Source organism: Onychomys torridus, chromosome 13 (assembly GCF_903995425.1).
Source record: "Onychomys torridus chromosome 13, mOncTor1.1, whole genome shotgun sequence".
Classification (NCBI taxonomy): domain Eukaryota; kingdom Metazoa; phylum Chordata; class Mammalia; order Rodentia; family Cricetidae; genus Onychomys; species Onychomys torridus.
This window is the reverse complement of record NC_050455.1, coordinates 31,622,113-31,636,007: the sequence shown is the minus strand read 5'-3', so window position 1 is coordinate 31,636,007 and position 13,895 is coordinate 31,622,113. Positions and strand designations below refer to the sequence as shown.

The 13,895-nt window shown below is 42.8% G+C and overlaps 1 protein-coding gene across 4 annotated transcripts in view; it reads right to left on the bottom strand.

Annotated features, from left to right (window-relative positions):
- The window catches only part of Tcerg1 (transcription elongation regulator 1), a 55,736-nt gene extending 42,401 nt beyond the window's left edge, over positions 1-13,335 (bottom strand). For 3 of the 4 annotated variants that reach the window (XR_004946386.1, XM_036204388.1, XM_036204389.1), the window contains exons 1-4: positions 13,239-13,335; positions 6,491-6,716; positions 2,822-2,974; positions 1,484-1,961 (exon numbers count right to left, since the gene is read on the bottom strand). Coding sequence is in view for 3 of the 4 variants with exons in the window: in XM_036204388.1 (XP_036060281.1) it covers positions 1,484-1,961; positions 2,822-2,974; positions 6,491-6,716; positions 13,239-13,297 (916 nt within the window). In the remaining variant the exon portion in view is untranslated. Of the gene's footprint in view, positions 1-1,483; positions 1,962-2,821; positions 2,975-6,490; positions 6,717-12,381; positions 12,451-13,238 lie in introns of those variants that run through there. The other variant, XM_036204390.1, reaches the window with a different exon arrangement.
- Positions 13,336-13,895: the final 560 nt, after the last annotated feature.

The following is a 13,895-nucleotide window of genomic DNA, read 5'->3' as shown; positions in this document are numbered from 1 at the left end:
CAAGTACCATCCTTCCCAAGCCATCAGAGACCTTAAGCAACAGGAGCCTCCACAGTGCTACACTGCCTTTAATACCCTGCTCCCACTACCACCACCATGTACTCCATAAATCACTAGCAGGTTTCTGCCTTGGACCCTCAAGCATAAAAACCACAAGCTAAAGATCACAATACAGTTAGTCAGCACAACTTTCCTTCCATTTACATCTTACACGTGTAAAAGACCTACGTTTTCCTGTTTCATAGATTTCCCCCAGTTTGTCTAAAAAAAACTAAATAATGTCTAAAAACTGTCTCCAGGATGGATTCAATCACCAGGGCTGGGGAGAAGGTGGAGACACATATGCATATACATATACCTTACTTCTTCAATCAATAAGGTTAATTCTGATTTGAATCATTATGATTACATATTTCAGTATTTCTTACACTACTGATTACCAAGTTTCTGAAGCTACCAAGCAAAGTGTGTGTGTGTTTTTTTATTCATTGGTATTCCTACTGTTTACTGTGTGAACAAACACCCCGTAAAGAAAACCAGTCAGTGCAATGCATTAGCAATGATCACATCAAGATCATTTCAATAATCTGGGCTCAGTCTGTTTGCAGTGATACCACCAACATACAAAGTAATTGTTTAAAAAAATCTGTCTTCAGCCCTTACATCTGATATGTATATATTCTCACTTTTACTTTTTAAAGTTCTAAGTCTTAGGATGTAACCATATACTTGAAATTCTTTCCTTAGTGTTTCTAAGCCAATCCCCACTGCATTTACTTACTCCAGGGCCCACCATTTCTAAAAGAGGTTACTATAAAATTCCTAAGAAGGACTTCTGACTTCAACAACACACAGACTCGCTACTTAAAGAACATTCCAGAACATCTGCCTGATTTTTAAAACTATCCATCCCCTGGGCTTGCTCTTAAACAGTCTTTTTTTTTTTTAATTTTTATTTCATGTGCATTGGTGTTGGGTCTCCTGGAACTGGAATTACAGACAGTTGTGAGTTGCCATGTGGGTACTGGGAATTGAACCCAGGTCCTCTGGAAGAGCAGTCAGCGCTCTTAATCACTGAGCCACTCTCCAGTCCCTTAAACGTCTATTGACCAATATAAATTGTCCTGCCTCAGAACTTCCCTGTCAATTCCATAAAATACATCAGTCCTCACCTGTCAACCTTTGTTCAAGCCTCAATTAGAAAACTGTAAAATAAGATCCAACACACTTAATTTTGTAACTCCTACAGCATTTGTCACTAGTGTCTGGTCAATTAAAATAACTACACTCTACAACTTAACTTCATGAACTACAATTGGGCAAATTTCTTCTACTCTTACAAATGCCTAATTTCCTAACTCAGAAATTTTAATGTCAAAACGTATTTTAAATAATGTCAAGGGTAATGCCAGAAACTACCTTTTTAGACTACAGGATTTGGTTTTCACACCCCTAAATACACACACACTAAGCCAGTACTCACTTGATACTGTCTGTGCAACCGAAGTAGCAGTTGTCGTGGTGGCTGTGGTAGAGGATGGGGTAGATGATGGTGTTGAAGTAGACACTGCAGGTGCTGGGCTACTGGTTGTAGGGGGGGGAGCGCCTACTGCTTGTGCTTGCACTTGGGCTTGGGCCTGGGCTTGAGCCTGGGCTTGAGCCTGCGCCTGGGCCTGCGCCTGCGCCTGGGCCTGAGCCTGAGCCTGAGCCTGGGCCTGGGCCTGGGCTTGAGCCTGGGCCTGGGCTTGAGCCTGAGCCTGAGCCTGGGCCTGGGCTTGAGCCTGAGCCTGAGCCTGTGCCTGTGCCTGTGCCTGAGCCTGTGCCTGTGCCTGTGCCTGTGCCTGGGCCTGAACCTGCGCTTGGGCCGCAAGCATAGGTGTCAGTTCTGATTGCTGAATAACCTTTACTCCATCTGGCTTGGTCCATGCAGATTCACGTGTCCGAGCATTATAATAATAAACCTGCAAAGGAAGGAAAAAAAGTAGTAATCACAAAATCTGGTATTAAAAAAAATGTTATATTTCGTCTTAACAGATATTTTAAAGTAGCTTTAGAAAAGGTTACACAATATTCATGTATTATGAGTCTATGTTTCTATAAAACAGAAACAGAAAACTAATGTAATATTTTGCAAAGGAAGTTAACAAAAAAGGCCTAAGACTACAATTACAGAAAAACTTGCTGACAAAATTGGCCTTTGGCTAGTGTGTGAAACTGGACTTGAGAGTACTGCACCCCTCTTCCTAATAAGAATTGTGCACTGTACCTACACTGTGTATGCAAATGATGTAGCTCATGCTGAAAGTCTGTTTTCCTTCTGGGATTGAGCAATTTTAATTTATGCTAGATTGATGGTACTAGACCATCTAATGAAAACCTCTAGGTTCAAGTGAGCTTGCTGCTAGAAAAACTTCTCATGTGTGGTCACCATTCTACTCTGAAGAAAATTAACAGTCTCATTCCTTAAGAGGACTTTGGGAAGTTATTTTTCTTCCTATCTTGCCTCAGGCACCTTCTCCTGTTAGTTTTGTATCCTTTAACTGTAGTCTAAACTATGAGGTCAACTACACAATGATCCCTACTGATGATTCCCAAGCCTAAAGATGGTTTTGAGAATCTGTGACACATCACTGAAAATGCAAGCCTCCATGCAACCTTGTAACTACAGCAAAATCTAATGCAGTAAGCTCCTCTGGAGTCATACCCTAATCCCCGCTTGAAGCTCAGTCTTAATGCACAGAGGTACTAGAATCTCAATCTACCAAATTTTCACTACTTTGCCACCACGGAAATAACAAGTTGAGTATGTTTTGTAACTTACCTTCCCATCTGGAGTTTTATTTTCTACCCATATCTCCTCAGTGGGAGGCAGTGCTGGAGCACCAGGAGCAGTCCCAGGAGGCATTCCTGGTGGGAACATCATACCCGGAGGAGGAGGCATAGCTCCCATGGGTGGAGGCATGAAAGGTGGTCTCTGTGAATGCACAACAACAGTTATGGTCACTTATAAACGACCTTCAGGTTAGTATTAAATTCTACCTCTACACAAAAGCAAAGAACTACAAAAGCAAACAGTTGTCTCTTCAAACACATCTGGCTACTGCATGAGCAAAATTATTAATCTATAATAAAAATAATTAATAGGGGTTGGGGATTTAGCTCAGTGCAAGGCCCTGGGTTCGATCCTCAGCTCTGGGGGGAAAAAAAAGAAAAAGAAAAAAAGACAAAGAATTAATAACAAGAATGCCAAAATACTGACAAGAGCTAATTCTAGGTTATGCCGTCATGAGTAAACTTTGTGTTTCATTGCAGTTTTCATACACTGGGTTACTTTAAAAGAAAAAAGTTGATTTTTAAATAATCTGGGGATTTTTTTCATGTTTTTGTTTTTGTTGTGGTAGGGGTCAAACCCTGGGCCTTGTGCATGTTAGAAGTGTTCTATTCCTGAGCTACATCTCAAGCCCCTATGTTTAAATACTATGCTTATCTATGACCTAAACTCCTCCACAGTAGCTACTAACAATAAACATTATTTTACAAAATCACACAACAATAACCCTTATTTTTTTACTTCAAGCAAAAATGTAGTTAAAAACATATTTTCCCATCCTATTTTTTATGCAGTAGTAATAAAACTTATTTTAAATGTCAGTAAGTGTTGTGTGATATTGTGTGTGTTTTGACAAATAAAGCTTGCTTGGAGTCAGAAGGTGGAGCTAGCTGTTGTGGATATTGATCTGTATAAATAAAATGCTGATTGGCCAGTAGCCAGGCAGGAAGTAGAGGTGGGACAAGGAGAGAGGAGAATTCTGGAAAGTGGCAGGCAAAGGCAGAGAGACACTGCCAGCCGCTGCCATGAGAAGCAACATGTAAATACACCAGTAAGCCACAAGCCATGTGGCAAAGTATAGACTAACAGAAATGGGCTAAATATTTAAGAGTAAGAGCTAGACAATGGTAGGCCTGAGCTAATGGCCAAGCAGTTTAAATAATGTATAAGTGTCTGTATGATTATTTTATACATGGGTTATGGGACCGCGGGGGCTTGGTGGAACCTGGAGAGAAGTTCTCCAACTACAGCTAGCCACTAGTTAACCACAGAGGTTTGGAGGACTGTAGAGAGAGGAACAGGAAGTGGTAAGGCGGGACTCAGATAGAGTCTCAGCCCTTTAGGTTGGAGAAACTGGTGAGGTAGGAAGTGACTGTGGCTGCTCCCCTGATTCTCTGATCTTTCAGGTTTTACCCCTATATCTGACTCCTGGTTTTTATTGATAAGATTAATTAGATTTATGCTTCAAGTGAGTTTCACAAATACAGAAAATAATTATCCCCTCTATCTTCAGGCTTCATTTATTCTGGTCTGGACTGGACTTGGCACGGGGAATTGAACTCATCCTTGCACAAGCCTCTCATCACACCTTTTAGTGGAAAGCTTAGAAATCAACCCAGCATATAGGACAGCACTCTTGTGAATTAACAGAACCTGAAAATTCCTCCACTACCCTTTTTAGTGACTGCTAACAAGATCCCAGCCAAGCTGTATCAGAAGCAAGAGAAGCTGCAGCTTCTTCTGATACTCAGGCCTGGTAACTTAAGCATAATGAAGGAGTCTTCAACTAAGTTTGCAATGTACATTAGTTTCAGAAGTAAAAAAAAAAAAAACATAATGAATATTGGGGCTGCCATTTTGAGCAAAGATAAAAAGATGTTCTCTATAATTTGAATCTAATATAAAAATTCAATTACCAAAAGCACCTTAAGTTGGACAAGGGAACTGAGTCCCATTTTCCTGAAAGTACTCCCTGCCCTATACCTGCTTTAAACTTGTTTCTCTTCCTTACACAGGCTCAGGGCTTTCCAGCACCAACAGACTCCATTTATAAAAAAATCTACCCTAATGTCTCATGAACCCTCAACTACAAATAATTCAGAGGATTTTATGTAAAGCAACACAATTATCCATCAAGACTAAAAGCAACATCACAGCATTTTAGACAGTCACCCACACTGAATCCTTACCAGAGGAGCACACTTATTGAGTACATTCTGTAATTAATATTCAACTAATAGTTCTTCAAGCAAATACAATACCAAATCACTTATAGATAAGCCTCCAGTTAAAACACAAGTTTAGCATATTTTATATGGTGGTGCATGTCAACAACCCCAGCTCCCAGAGGCTGAAGCAGTACTGCATGCTCAAGGCCAGTCTAGGATACACAGTGAAGTCAAGTCCAGCCTATGCTAAACAGCAAGTCCCCATCAAATCAAAAACAAAACAAACAAAAAAACCATAATAAATGTTTTTCTAATACCAAAAGATTTGGGAAAAGAAAGAAAAAAACTTAAATCAAGGGCTGGAGAGATGGCTCAGGTTAAGAGCACTACTTGTTCTTCCAAAGGTCCTGAGTTCAATTCCCAGCAACCACATGGTAGCTCACAACCATGTGTAATGAGATCTGGCGCCCTCTTCTGGCCTGCAGTTTTATGTGCAGACAGAACACTGTATACATAATAAATAAATAAATCTTTTTTTTTTTAAAAGAAAAAACTTAAATCCAAATCTATTATCATTCTCCAAATTCTACTCTAGGCATCATTTCAACAGTGGAAAACTACTAAATATTATATACTTGGTAGCAATATAAACCATGAAAGAGAAATATCCTCCAGTCAGTATAAAGATTTGAAAGTCTTTCCCCATATTGAAGACAGTTACAGAAGAGAATTCGCCAAGTTATTGAGGAGAAACACAAACTAGTATTAAGGCAGGGTATGTCAGTGGCTTCTGCCACCACCTAAGTCCCTCTCCTCCCTCCCATATTAATAACTTAAGGAACAGCAGCAATCAATATATGTCTCCTTAGCTGTCATTTTTCTCTAAGTGCAAAGTATTTCAAACTTGAATTTTTGCTGGATGAGGTGTCTCACACCTACAATCTCAGCACTGAAGAACAAAGGCAGGAGGATCACAGTAAATTCAAGACCAGTCTGAGCTACAGAGTGAAGATTTGTCTCAAAAACACAGGAACTGAGTCAGTGGTTAATGTTTGCTCCTCTTCCAGGGAACCTAAGTGTGGTTCCCAGTATCCATGTCCAGTGGTTCACAACTGCTTGTTAACTCCAGTATCAGGAGAAATCTAATGCCCTCTTCTGGCCTGTGCATGCACACATGCACGTGCACACACACACACACACACACACACACACACACACAACACACTTAAAAAATGAAATTAAATCTTTAGGGGCTGAAGAGATGGCTTGGTTTCCAGCATCCATACAGTGGCTCACAACTCTAGATCCAGGGTACCACTCTGGGCCTCAGTGGGTATCTGGCACACATACACACACATGTAGGCAAAACTCATATACATAAAACAAAGAAAAATCTTTAAGCAAAAATAAATAGAATCAAGGTTTTAAGGCAAAACATATATAAAATTGATACTGATGCCAACTAAGAAATGGCAACCTCTACATCCTTTACCTGGAGGTGTGGTGGGCCCATGGGTGGAGGTATTCCTCCTGGGGGAGGCATTGGTGGCATATTAGGATCGAAAGGAGGCCGTCCAAAAGGGGGTCTGGGTGGTGGAGGAGGGCCTCTCATCATGCCGAAAGGAGGAGGAGGTCTCATGAGAGGTGGCGGGCCTCGCATCACTGCATTTGGTGGGGGAGCTGGGCCTCGGAACCTCAAGGCCTGCTGTTGAGCCATCCTGTGTGGAAGAACAGTGAACAGGTTCTCAAAATTACAAAAGTAGCTACTCAAAACTGAATTATAGCAATTTTTAAAGGGCCCAAGTGCAAACAAGAGTTGGAAAGGCATTATTTGACAATCACATGGTAAAAATGGGATGAGAATGAAGATGAGGATATTTAGATGATTTTAAAATATCTTCCCATAATAGTACATACAGTCACAAGGTAGAATGAAAACCACAATCAGAAAATTAAGCAATACCAGATTATCATAATTAATGTTGTCTAAGGGTATGACTGAGAGGCACACCCCACATAGTGCAACCAAGAATATACAACCTCAGTCTAATAATGAATACATAATGTTGCTGGGCAATGAGAAGACTCAGCAGGTAAAGACACTTAACCGCCAAGCCACAAAGTAGGAGAGGACCAAGTTACCCTCTGACCATCCCACACGCACATGCACATGCACACACACACACACACACACACACACACAAACTTTTTAAAAAGAATGTTCCAGACAGGTGTTACTCAGAAATATCAGTGGTATACAGACAAGGTTAAAGAAAGCTGAAGAAGCCATCTGTGGACTAGGCTTCACACACCAAACAGAGGCAGTACTACATAACGTGGCAGGATCTGTCAGAGAAGGACCAACTCCAGACACTGATTCCTAGGCTACTTCTGTAGTCACAGAAAATAGACACAAATGTATTTAGTGGGAAATGTTCCAAGTATCTTAATCATAAGTAGTTCAGAGTTAAAAAGAGCATGCATACATGCAAATAAAGCAAGAGGTAAAATATCAAGTGTTCCATCTTCATTTCTCTAATTTTTTACAGTTTGAAATACTTTTTTGTTTTTTGAAACATGGTGCCTCTACAGAGCCTTGGCTGTCCTGGAACTCACTATGTAGACTAGAATGGCCTCAAACCCATCTGTCTCTGCTTCCTGAGTGCTGAGATTAAAAGCCCACACACCCTAAGTTTTTAAAAGAAGACGGAGGGCTGGTGAAACGGCTCAGTAGGTAAAGGTACTTGCTGTCAAGCCTGATGATCCCTGGGATCTACATAACAGACCTAAATTCCTGTAAGTTGTCCTGATTTTCATGTGTACACCAAGGCACACAAAAAAAAATATTACATAAAAAGAATTTTTGTATTACATGAAAAGAGAGTGGTCATAGCCTAAGACACTTCAAATATTGTGCACCTCCCCTTTAATGCACCCTCCCTCACAAGCTCTGGCCAAATATCTTAGTGTATTCTCTCCATGGCACTTGAGTAAATAACAAATGTCATAAATAATAGCATTAGCTAGGAGGTGGTGGCTCCCACCTTTAATCCCAGCTTCAGAGACAGAAGCAGATGGATCTCTATGAGTAGAAGGCCAGCATGGTCTACAGTGAGATCCAGGATAGCCAGGGATGCACAACACAGTGAAACCTTGTCTCAAAAAATAAATAATAGTATTATTTACCTTTGCCCAAGTGATTAAAGTGTGTGTGTGTGTGTGTGTGTGTGTGTGTGTGTGTGTGTCCCTAAAAGTGCTGACTACATGCCAGGGAATATACTACATGTGCTCTTCTCAAATACTGTTATTTAGTAACATTTCTATGAGATTGAGGTGAACACCACTGTTAATCCCATTTTACAGGTAAGGAGCTAGGGCACACAAAACTAAAATACTGCGTCCTGTCCAAGGCCTCACAACTGGTTAGTGGTAAAGTAAGAATTACAACGCCAGTATCCTGCAAGCCCTTTCAAAGGAATTTTGTTCACTCATCTCTCCAGCACACTGTCAGGTCTAGACATAGAAGTCCCATTAAATACTCATGAGGGGTTGGCGAGATGGCTCAGCAGTTAAGAGCACTGACTGCTCTGAGAGGACCCGGTTCAATTCCCAGCACCCACAGGACAACTCACCAGGGGATCCAACACCCATACACAGACATAAATGCAGACAAAACACCAATGCACATAAAATAAAAATAATTTTTAAAAATACTTCTATGGCTGGACATAGTGGCACATGCCTTTAAATCCCAGCATTGGGAGGCAGAGGTATAGGTGAATCTCTGTGAGCTACAAGGCCAGTCTGATCTATACAGTGAGTTCCAGGACAGCCAAGGATACACAGAAAAACCTTGTCTCAAAAAAAACCCTACTCATAACCAAATGCATGCATACCTCGTGATACTGTACGAAAGCTACCATACAAGGATAAGACACAGAGCCTACAATAATTATTTTTATTACAGCCAGACATGGTGGTTAATGCCTGCAATCCTAGCTATTCAAAGACAGAGGCAAGCTGGGCATAATGATAAACACCTTTAATCCCAACATTTAGGAGGCAGAGGCAGGATTACCTCTGTAAATTCAAGGCCAGCCTGATCTACAGATTGAGTTCCAGGACAGCCAGGGCTATATAGAGAAACCCTGTCTCAAAAAACACCAAGAACTACACAGTGAAACTGTCTGAGAGAGGGGGACAAAGACAGAGGCAGGAGGATCATAAGTTTGAGGCCATTCTAGGCAACCCAAGAGCCTTATCTCTAAATATATAACTTTTTTAAAAAACCCTACTATTAAACTTCACCTTGCCAAAGTCAATTAGAGCACCTACCCAGACCTTCTAGGTAGCTAAACTAAGTATGTATATTACACATAATTCAAATTTCCATACTCAAAAAAACTAGATTAATAATAATATTCTTTCTTTGGGGAGAGGGGTTGGCTTTTTCTATCTGGTTGCGAACACCTTTAATCCCAGACTCAGGAGGCAGAGGCAAGATGATCTCTGTGAGTTCGAAGACAACTAGAGCTGTTACACAGAGAAACTCTTGTCTTGACAAACAAAAAGAAAAGAATGTACCTTAATATTAGGTATCCTTTTTGTCAGATTTTCCTTTTTCAAAAAATCTACAGTTTTGTTTTGTTTGTTTAATTCATACCTCCCACTTCTAACTTCAAGTCAAGCATTAGCCTCTAGAGCCACGAAACCATACCTTCTCTGCTCTTTATCAGGTTAGTTACATACATTTCCCAAGTCTGAATTTCCTACCACGTAAAGAATGTAGACTTCAAATAAAAGCTACCTCAGTTCTGTCCAATGAGATAATCCCTGTCAAACAATTTAAGGTAATAGCCAATATACAGTAAATTGTATTATCACTTTCAATTACTCCCAATACCTCATAGAGCTTTCTTTACCTATATATAAGGCATTTAGTTAATTTTCCAGATTTCTTTTTAAAGTCTGCCACTAATTTCCTGCTGCCAGTTATATGTAAAGCATGTCCTGAGTTCTTTATCTACACAACTTCAACACTTCCTCATCAAAATAAACAGATAAAGCACCTGGAACAGCAACTACCAGAAATGCTTGTGAAGTACTAGCTACTAAGACTGTTACTACATTAACATTAGTGTTGCATGCTATTAAAATTACTGTTATTAATATTAATGTTGGTTGTTATTACCCAGCTATTATCAGGCAGTTATCTGGATGTTGTGGACAGTTCAGTCTCTAGTATTTCTGATCTTCAAAAACATCAACTTCATTATGTTGAGGCCTGTGCTTACAGTTTCCACTGCTTGGCATGTTCTTCCCACATCTTCCTATGACTGTCTACTCTTCATTATTTAGACTCAGTCCAAATGTCACAGTCTCTCTCTGGACCTTTACCCAACTGAGTTTTCAAGTACAACAAATGTGATGAAGCACTCTATCACTTACTTTTACCCATCACTGTACATCTTCTTTTAATATACTGACACTGTGCATTATTGTTTAATAATGATTATGAACCATGAACACTTCCTAGTTACCAGGACAGTTACATGGGCATTTTCTGTACTCTCTTAATTCTTACAACAACCCAAGATGAGTTTAATGCCATTTTTACAAAGGAAAAACAGCTTGTTAAGGAAGCTAGTTGATAGTAATGCCAGAGTAGTCTCATTCCTATTTTCACCAGCAAAGAAATCCAGGCTTCAAAGTACCTTGTCCTAAGTATAAGTAGAAAACAAAGCCCCCTGCCCAAAAACAAACAAACAAACAAACAAAAAACAAAACAAAAAAAACCTAGGGTAAGAGATCTATACACAAATCAGTCTCAAAGTTACCTTCAGGGCCCTCAACCAGAAAATTACAAATGGATCTCTCAATTTGACTATGGCTGCAAGCAACTTGAGATCCCACAACTCCAACATTTTGCATGAAGAAAAATTATCTTTAATTTTCTTCAAAAGAACATCCTGGAAATACAAATATATTTTTCTAGAAATCTACCCAGATAAGCAAACTCCTCAGAGAAAATACTTTAGTAGAATGGGCATGAAACTAAAGATGCTACCTTCTTACATATAGGAGGCAAATTATGGAAACAATGAATCAGCTGGGACTCAGGTTTTAGTTCCAACCCAGCCAACTAGCTCCATATGTTTCACACCTGTAGGCTGATCCTCATTTGATGGAGTTGGTTTCCTTTCAAATTTAGACCAACCTCAATTAAATGGAAGGTCTTTGGGGACAAAGGGCTTTCCCCTTTATTGCCAGGACCTAGGCCAGTAATTGTCACAGATTACATAAGTGTGGTAGGATAAGGTGACCAACCATATCTCAATATCGGCTTATTACCACATATCTATAAACATCGCTTTCTGACTCTATGAAACACGCGAGATGCAAATACAAAACGAAGCTCGGTCTCTGCCATCAAAGCAACCAGTTTATCATCAATCCAAGAGCAGCTGCCAAACCCTCTACAATGTGCTGCAAAGAAACAGACAGGGCCGGGCGGTGGTGGCGTACCCTTTAATCCCAGCACTCGGGAGGCAGAGGCAGGCGGATCTCTGTGAGTTCTAGGCCAGCCTGAGTGAGCTACAGAATGAGTTCCAGGAAAGGCGCAAAGCTACACAGAGAAACCCTGTCTCGAAAAACCACAAAAAGAAAAGAAAAAAGAAAGAAAGGAGACAGAGTCACATGTAATAGAGGCTGGCCTGAAATTTACCACCCTCAACTTCCTGAATGCGGGATTAACAAGCGTTTGCCACCACACATAGCTCCACAAGCAACCTCTAAGCCAAGAAGCTAAGGGACCAAAAACTTGCAGCAGGCCATCTAATTAAAGCCTTATTAGGATCAGAGTCTAGACAATCTGTAGTAAGTCTACAGGGCTACTTACTGTGAAGTTGAAGGCACTCTCCAGAGCGCTCCGCTAAGACCCTGAGACTAGCTAAAGTAACCCCGAGACCAGAATCAAAAATACTTTTTATCACTAGTACTGGAAGAATCTGAAAATGCACTCCAAGCCATTCATCACACACGTATGGGGGTGAAAGGATTCAAGATTCATCTCAGAAATAAGACAAAGCCTTGTTCCTGCCAAAGAGGGAATTTTTGTGTGTGACGTTCCGAACCTGAAAGCCGTTATTTTCTTCTTAGCAAGGCTAGTCTCCATTTCCTTAGAAAATGTCATCCCTTACTCTAGAAAACACGAGCCCTCAAAAAAAAAAAAAAAATCAACTCTGCAGTTTTCCTTTTAAAGGCCGAAAATGGCACATTTCAGAAATGGGGACTGAGTAGCTGAAATGACACTTTCCCTTTCGAGGGGATTTAAAAAAAAAAAAACAAAAAAAAAGAACGGGACATACACAAAACGTCAGTCACCTCTTTTTCTTTTCAAAAGCCACCTACAAAGAGATGGCATCTCCCGGTCACTGCGCTCGAACTTGAATCACAAATGGCAGCGGCGCTGAGTAGGAGTGAGGCGGTTCCAGAGGAAGGAAGGTCACGCTCACGGCCTCTGTGGGGCTAGGGCGTGGGTGGAAGAGAGCGAGGTCGCCGGCCAGCGAGGGACCCGGACAGATCAAGTCACTTCCCGAGGAGTCACAACACCCTGGGAGACGTCCCCTCGACCACGGACGGGGGACGGGGGACGGGGGACGGGGGACGGGGGAGCGGGGCCTGGCACCGCCCGGGGCCTGCGATCCCGGGCTGAGGGTCCGGGGAAGAGAAGCCTTGAAAGCAGCAGCCTCCGTGGCCGCCAGCAAACGGTCGGGGCTTGCGAACCTTGACAAAAGAAACGGAATCGCGAACGAGGGCCGGAGGAAAGCGAGAGAAGCTAAGGAAGGTGGGGCGGGAGGCCGGGCGGCGCGAGGCCGCGGACGGCGGGTCCCGCAGTGCCGGCCGGCCGGCAGGGCGGCGGCGGCGGCGGCGGAGGAAGAGGAGGAGGAGGACGGCCAGCCGGGCCCGGCAGGGGAGGCCGGGAGAGGAGGAGGCGCGCCGCCCAGGCCTGTGGGCCCCGCGAAGGACGCGGGTGCGCCCCGCCGCGCGCAGGAGGCCGCAGGCCAGCCCCGGCCCGGCTCTCATTCAACGCCTTCCCTTCCCCCTTTCGCCAGCCCCACGCGGTCCGGCCCCGGACGGCCGCGACTCCTCTCCCGCACCGTCCCCTCGGGCTCCCGCAGCCAGCCCCAGCCACTGGGACGCCGGCGCGCCGAGATGAGAGGGAAGGCGGCGCCCTTTACCTCAGCTCCCCCGGGTTGAAGCGCTCGCCTTCCCCTCCGTCCCCGCCACGCTCCGCCATTACAGACAGTCGCGTTCATCCACCCGCCGACCCGGCGTACCCGATTGGTCGGAAGAATCGTCAATCCCACGCACAGAAGGCGGGACTAGCCGAGACCCGCAAGATGATTGGTGAAGCTCTCCATCAATCTTGACGTTAGGGACGGCATTTGTTGTACTATTGGGCAAAGGGCCCGCCGACTTTGAAAGCGGTATGGAGACTGTCAGTTGATTGGCCGCTCATAGGCTTCATGGGAAATGAGACATTGGCAAGGAGGAACAGGTGGCGCCCTCTTGCGGAAAGAAAAACTAGGTCCTCCCAAGTTCCGCCCAGCCTAATGTAGCCACGTGTCAGCGGGGCTTGCAGGAGCCAGATGTGGAGCCATATTGGCCACTAATAAATAGTTCAGGCCGGGATCTTGGGCGTTACATGAGCCAATCGAAATCGACCTGGGTCGCACCTAAACCAATTATCAGGTTGCAAGAGAAAGCGGTATTGCCTTGCAGTTAACAAGAGGCATTAAGGCACTATGCCGTGTATGCTTGTTCTGAAATGATTACAAGCATGCCTTCCAGTTCACCTAATCAACAGCAGGCTGAACGTTATATAATTTTACTGC